This window comes from Lepidochelys kempii, chromosome 7 (assembly GCF_965140265.1).
Source record: "Lepidochelys kempii isolate rLepKem1 chromosome 7, rLepKem1.hap2, whole genome shotgun sequence".
NCBI classification, from domain to species: Eukaryota; Metazoa; Chordata; order Testudines; family Cheloniidae; genus Lepidochelys; species Lepidochelys kempii.
In genome coordinates, this window is record NC_133262.1 from 55,579,136 (window position 1) to 55,586,319 (window position 7,184).

The 7,184-nt window shown below is 47.6% G+C and overlaps 1 protein-coding gene across 2 annotated transcripts; it reads right to left on the minus strand.

Annotated features, from left to right (window-relative positions):
- Positions 1–6,383, minus strand: NDUFB8 (NADH:ubiquinone oxidoreductase subunit B8). 2 transcript variants are annotated; one of them, XM_073352915.1, is made up of 5 exons: positions 6,285–6,383; positions 5,427–5,553; positions 2,766–2,865; positions 659–814; positions 1–221 (listed from the first exon to the last, which is right to left on the minus strand). In XM_073352915.1, the coding sequence occupies exons 1-5, from the start codon at positions 6,358–6,360 to the stop codon at positions 129–131; spliced, it is 552 nt and encodes a 183-aa protein (XP_073209016.1). In that variant the 5' UTR covers positions 6,361–6,383; the 3' UTR covers positions 1–128. The 2 variants fall into 2 exon arrangements, with proteins under 2 accessions (XP_073209016.1, XP_073209017.1); XM_073352916.1 differs by lacking the exon at positions 6,285–6,383 and adding an exon at positions 5,727–6,045.
- Positions 6,384–7,184: the final 801 nt, after the last annotated feature.

Consider the following 7,184-nt stretch of genomic DNA (forward strand, 5'->3'; position numbering starts at 1 on the left):
TTTTCACAATATATTTCATTAAGAGTAAATGTCTCAGAGAACAAGTGTTTAGTGCATCCTGCAGTGAACATTCTGGAGGACCCCCAGAGTAAATGTCCCAGGAGAAGAGCTACATTTCCATGCATCTTTCAGATTTCATAGTTCTTCACCTCTGGATGCTCTTTGCTGGGATCGCCCCCTCGCTCCAGGTACAGGTTATTGTAGGGATATTGCTTCGGTCCCTGCAGAGGAACATAACTGTGAAGCAGCAAGCTCAACACATTCAAACAGGCAACTTAGAAAACCTGTGGGCAAATACTTCACACTCACAGAGTGTTTTGTCTCTTTGATGCACCATGCAACACTCACAGCACCACTCTGAAGCAAAATGTTCTACCACTATTACAGATGGAGACAGTGGGGCCCTGAGACACTAAGGCCAACAGCCTGAAAGGTATTTTAGCATCTAATTCCTATTGATTTCTACAGGAATTAAATGCCTAAGTACCTCTGAGGACTTGGGCCTAAGTGACTTGTCCAAAGCCACACCGCTGGCGCAGCGGGTCTTTCGTATCCCAAGTTATTCAACCTCAAGAGGACACTGCTCTGGGCATCTGGCAACGGCATGCAGCAACAGTTCTTAGGAGACCTATTCCCCCTGCCCCACCTCATTACTCACCACAGGCATGTAGGATGGGTACATTTCTCCAAGCCAGAACATAAACAGCATGAAGCCAATAAAGAAGAAGAACTGATTGCGCATGGTGTGCCAGGATACCACAGTGGGGGACGTGTCAACACGGGTCCGGAGAAACATGTCAAAGTGCCAGTGCATCTAAACAATAAAGGGAGAGGCTCGGTTACATTATTCCAGTAGCACTCTACAATTCTCTGGCTCTTCATCCGAGAAACTTAATGCAATTTGCAGACATTAGACATCACAACACTGCCAGAAGGAAAATGTTACCCTCATTTTACAGATGGGGATACAGTCACAGAGAAAATAAGTGACTTGTCCAAGGTCATGGTGAGTTGCTGGTGGTCAAGGACAGAATTCAGGAACCCTGAGTTCCAGCTTTCTGCTCAAACAATTAAACGATATTACTTCAATTTTTGTTTATTTTTCAAAAAATACTATGAACCTACATTTATCCACCCACAACCACTTCAACTGTGTCTCCAAACCTCTTGTTCTCATGGTGCTTCACAAAAAGGCACAGCAGGAATTAGTACAATGGTTTGTGAGGAGTTCCTGGCATCCGAGGACCCCACAGATGTATATTGCTGAGTGGAGTTAGAACAGCAAAAAAATCGCAAGTGATTTCCTGCTACTTTGGAACAGGTTCCTTATCTACATACTTGTCTATAATGCACCAGGCACCATTATTTAACTCTAACAGATTAAAGATGGGATGGGAGTTATCCTATGACCTCCACAGGTTGAATACAATTGCTTGAACAGATGCACATTTAAGCTTCTCATTCACAAGGGGCTTTCAGCCTAGAAGCTAAAAGTCAAGCATCTTAAACATGAGCAGCTAAGCAGAACACATAACCAGAATGCAGACAACTCAATATTTCTGATCACATACTGTCTTCACTTTCCCAGTTCATTACTTCAGATGGTGGCTGATGGTGGGTCTGACTGCACAGCTGTTTGATCTAACACCAGGGGAGCCATACTCTCACCATTACAAACGAAACCATCTCTTACAAGCAAAGAGGGCAGTTTTTACTATTTCCAACACTTCTCACTGAAAGAACTTGTGCTCCACTGTGACCAAGAGACAGTACGTGCAACGGGAAATTACCACAACCCCAAATCACCCCAGGGACAGCAAATATTAATACAGAGCCTTCTCAGCATTAGAGAGAGCCAAAGCACATAGGTATCTTGAATCACTGCAACACTTCTCATGCACCATTGCTTTTAAAAGCTCAATAGCCAAGCTGACGATTCCCAAGCCTTTCTATACTGCACCTATGATCCTCGCTACATGAGAGAATGTACTGAGAGAGATTAGATAACTACTCAACGTAAATTCAAGTCGCAGCATTACTACAGGGTAAAAACACTGCCTTGAGTTCCTTTTAGTTATCCCTCCGCTATAATCAATTTCTTCAGCCGGGCACTTTGGAATCCCCAGTACGCACTCAAAAGCTTGTTTTCCCTCTAGTTCTGTTGCTTAGGGACAGCTCATGTCATCCACCAAGTGAAATAATTATGGTTCAGTTTCAACCACCTACAGAAACCCCACATTCTCTTACCAGCAAAAGTTACTAGTCATTAGGAGTTGGCTCTTAAGTCTACTTTTCTAGTGTCAGAAAGGAAGTTTCAAGCAGTTTCTAGGGAAAAGGCCACCCAGCACCCATTCCATTGGGAAGCAACCCCAGAACCAGTGACAGCAGTGGCAGGACCCACTGGGCTGAGAGGGCGTGAACTTCTGTGATCTAGCAGAAAGGATGGTTTAGTGATGCAGACATCGGATCTGAAGCATTTAAGATTCTTCGATACACGTTCAAATCCCAGTATGATTGACTCAGCCCTTCAACTTACTGTGGAAGATACTAAGGTACAGATGCCCTGTCTCATCTGTATGGACACTGAAAATCCTTTGGCCTTTTTTGGGGTGGATGGGAAAGGGGGCAGAATAGGGATTTACCCTGACTTTCTTGGCCTAAGATTTCCTTTCCAAACATCGGTGTGAGATGGTAAAGTATTACATAAATATTATTTTAGTTGAACATTAATGCTCAGTAGAAACAAAAAGATCCACCATCCCTACCGGCTCTCCCCAGTTTTGTCTCAGGCCGGGGTAGTCCCACTGATACCAGGGGTCTCTCTCATGATGAGATCGGTCAGGAAGTTTGGGATAATCACCATACCTATTGGAAACATACAAATAAAACAGAAATTATTTATATCCATTGTATGGTACAGATCATTAGGAAAATCTATTAAAATGGAATAACAGAGCAAGAAAATTATTAGCTATAGTAGCTCTTGAACCTACAGTATTTTGTAAACACCTTTTAAAAACACATTAACTGCTTGCCTTCATACTGATGACTTTGCTTATATGGTGTATCCTCTTCCCCTGGTTTATTTATTTTGTCTTTATACGGGCAAATTGCAAGTGCTACTGGAATATGCTCAGCTTCTCCTCCTCTCTCCTTGTGACTATCTCAAGCCATCCCTCCCCATATTTAAAGCATTTAACTTGAAAGGCATTTTGCAGTTAGATCACCATTAACACCATATTCCAGATATTTGTGTCCCCATTGTCATAGTAACTGAGCACCTCACAAATGTTAATTTAGCCACACAAGACCCCTCTGAAGAAGGGACATATCATCCCCATTTCACAGGGAACTAAGGCATAGAAAATGACCTGCTCAAGGTCATAAAGTCTGTGGCAGAGCCTGGAATTGAACCCAGGCCTTCTGCATCCCAGTCCAGTGCCTATACAACCATCCTCCATCCCAACATTATTTCTCCGCCCTCCATAATGTGTTGCATACTCAGCTTCAGTGACTTGTTTTTAATTTAACCTTTTAGAGAACACTGCCTTTCTGGAGTGTTGAGGGGTACATGAAGTGTTTTAATATTGCAGCAGCATACCACAAGCACTTCAGTTGTAAGTTTCAGAGGTAGTCGTGTTAGCCTGAATCAGTAAAACAAAACAAAACAAAACAAAAAAACGAGGAGTCCTTGTGACACCTTAGAAACTAACTAATTTATTTGGGCATAAGCTTTCGTGGGCTAGAACCCACTTCATCAGATGTATGAAGTAAAAGATACAGGAGCAGGTATAAATACATGAAAGGACGTGGGTTGCTTTACCAAGTGTTAGGTCAGTCTAATGAGATAAAACTTCAAAAACAGACTCCAACATGAAGCTGCAGAACTGGAATTAATTTGCAAACTAGATACCATCAGATTAGGCCTGAATAAGGACTGGGAGTGGTTGGGTCATTACAAAACCGAAACTTAATTTCTCCAATACTAAATTTCTCCCTACTGTTACTCACACCTTCTTGTCAACTGTCTGTAATAGGCCACTCTCTTACCACTTCAAAAAGTTATTTCTCCTCCCTTGGTATCCTGCTGTTAATTGATTTATCGCAGGCTCAGCGGGTAGTGATCAATGGCTCTTTGTCTAGTTGGCAGCTGGTATCAAGTGGAGTGCCCCAAGGATCAGTCCTGGGGCCGGTTTTGTTCAATATCTTCATTAATGATCTGGAGGATGGTGTGGATTGCACCCTCAGCAAGTTTGCAGATGACACTAAACTGGGAGGCGAGGTAGATATGCTGGAAGGTAGGGATAGTATACAAAGGGCCCGAGACAAATTAGAGGATTGGACCAAAAGAAATCTGATGAGGTTCAACAAGGACAAGTGCAGAATTCCACTTAGGATGGAAGAATCCCATGCACCACTACAGATTAGGGACTGAATGGCTAGGCAGCAGTTCTGCAGAAAAGGACCTAGGAGTTACAGTGGATGAGAAGCTGGATACGAGTCAACAGTGTGCCGTTGTTGCCAAGAGGGCCAATGGCATTTTGGGCTGTATAAGTAGGGGCATTGCCAGCAGATCTAGGGACGTGATCATTCCCCTCTATTCGACATTGGTGAGGCCTCATCTGGAGTATTGCGTCCAGTTTTGGGCCCCACACTACAAGAAGGATGTGAAAAAAATGGAAAATGTCCACCGGAGGGCAACAAAAATGATTAGGGGACTAGAACACATGATTTATGCGGAGAGGCTGAGGGAACTGGGATTGTTTAGTCTGCGGAAGAGAAGAATGAGGGGGGATTTGATAGCTGCTTTCAACTACCTGAATGGGGGTTCCAAAGAGGATGGATCTAGACTGTTCTCAGTGGTAGAGAATGACAGAACGAGGAGTAATGGTCTCAAGTTGCAGTGGGGAAGGTTTAGGTTGAATATTAGGAAAAACTTTTTCACTAGGAGGGTTGGTGAAGCACTGGTGGTGAAGAACTGGTACCTAGGGAGGTGGTGGAATCTCCTTCCTCTGAAGTTTTTAAGGTCAGGCTTGACAAAGCCCTGGCTGGGATGATTTAGTTGGGGCTTGGTCTTGCTTTGAGCAGGGGGTTGGACTAGAACTAGATGACCTCCTGAGGTCCCTTCCAACCCTGATATTCTATGATTCTATGATCTCATTAGACTGACCTAACACTTGGTAAAGCAACCCACATCCTTTCATGTATTTATACCTGCTCCTGTATCTTTTACTTCATATATCTGATGAAGTGGGTTCTAGCCCACGAAAGCTTATGCCCAAATAAATTTGCTAGTCTCTAAGGTGCCACAAGGACCCCTCAGTTTTTTTCAGTTAAATAGATCCTCCCTGCAGCCGGGTACCAGCTGATACCTGCCTCTGCCTTTCTTCAAGGGTCTAATAATCTCAGTGCCTTATGTAGCTCACCCCATGCCATCATCCGGATGTGGCTCATAGTCCTCCACCCTCATATTGTATTTCTTAGCAGCAGCTGCCCTTTCCTCTGGGGTCTTCGGGTAAGGTCCAGGCATCAAGTGCTTGGGCAAGCCCGAAGCTGAAGGCAGAAAACACAAGTCAGAGCTCTTTGGGAGTCTCATCGTAACAGGGTAAATTCACGGATAATAGGTCCACCAATGGCTATTAGCCAGGACTGGCACGGATAGTGTCACTAGCCTGTTTGCCAGAAGTTGGGAATGGGCGACAGGAGATGGATCACTTGATGATTACCTGTACTGTTCATTCCCTCTGAGGCACCTGGTATTGGCCACCGTCAGAAAACAGGATACTGGACTAGGTGGACCTTTGGTATGACCCAGTATGGCCATGCTTATGTTCAGGGCAGAGCACAGCTGGGAGCAGCCGATGATGGTTGCACCCCAATACATGGCAGACAATGAAAGGAGAGACTGCTTCACAGGATCACCCCCAGGATAGGGAGCAAATCACCTGCATTGGGGTCATCAGACACAAGAATCCAGGGTCTGTGTGCGGGGGGCGGGGCTCCTCCTCCTCCCCACCTGATTCTGCAATTCCTGAATCACAGACAAGGATCCAGAGATGCACAAGAGACTGCCCCAAGTAAAGGGCGCCCAACCCCCTCCCCACCGAGCCCTCTCCCCCAATTAGCCCCCAACCCCCTCCCCCAGGGGCACCCAGAGCCCCAAGCCGGCCCCGTCCCTCCACTGAGCCCGGCGCCGCAGACGCCCAAGGACACGGCCCCCCAGGCCTGCCTCGGGGCTGCGCTGCCCCGTCACCCGCGGCGCAGGACGCCGCTCGCTCGCTGACCTGCTCGGGCCCCCGCCGCCCGTAGCAAGGCCGCCGCCCGCAGCCAGCGGACACCGCGCAGCCCCGCAGCCGCCATCAGCTGCCCTCTGCCCACAGTGCGCAGGCGCTAAAAGGACGGCGGCCGGGTAGGGTCAATAGCGCGGAGGGGCGGATTCGGTTTACTAGGCTAGACGGGGCGGAGCTGGGCTGGAGCGAAGTCAGAGGCTCGGGGGCTTAGGGGAGGTGGGGGGCTCAAATGGGGGGGTTAGAGGCGTTTGAGAGGAGGGGGGTTTGAGAGGAAGGGGGTTGAGAGGTGGGGGGGTTAGAGGCGTTTGAGAGGTGGGGGTGTTGAGAGGAGGGGGGTTGAGAGGTGGGGGGTTAGAGGGGTTTGGGAAGATGTGGGGGCTCAGAGAGGTTTGGGGAGGGAAGTTAGAGGGGTTTGGAGAGGTTGGGGGTTGGCAGCATTAGGATGGTGGGGCCTAGAGGGGGTTGGGGGACAGGATGGGTTAGGTATGTGGGAGGTCTGGGGCCCAATGGAAGGGATGGGTTAGGTTAGAGGGGCGGTGGGGTGGGATGGGGCAGGGAACTCCGGTGATTTGAGGTGAGATGGGGATTTAGGTGAGGGGTTAAAGAGGTGGGGGCCTCAGAGAAGGGATTAAAGAGGCCTGGGTGAGCTGGTGGCTCTTGGGGTGCCAGCTGCCCTGCAGCCCTTTCCTGCCCTGGGCTGTGGCTGGTTGGCAGGTATCTCACAGCTCTGTGCCCCTAACCTGGCAGTGATGCCTCTCCCTCTCCTTTTGCCCTTCTCCAGGGGATGGAGCACTTAACTGCTCAGTTGCTCTCCCAAATGGCACTCTACAAACCTAATCCTGTGTGGTATAGGGAATGGGCTGTTTTACTGGCAGCTCTACAGAGCCAGAGAGA

Bases quoted from the DNA above. Each gene is read 5' to 3' on its own strand.
- NDUFB8 (XM_073352915.1), bottom strand. From the start codon at position 6,360: ATGGCGGCTGCGGGGCTGCGCGGTGTCCGCTGGCTGCGGGCGGCGGCC. The intron at 2,866-5,426 runs GTGAGCTACATA...TGTTTCCAATAG, and splicing joins CATCCGGATGATGGCATGGG to GTATGGTGATTATCCCAAAC. The intron at 222-658 runs GTGAGTAATGAG...GTTCCTCTGCAG, and splicing joins ACCCATCCTACATGCCTGTG to GGACCGAAGCAATATCCCTA.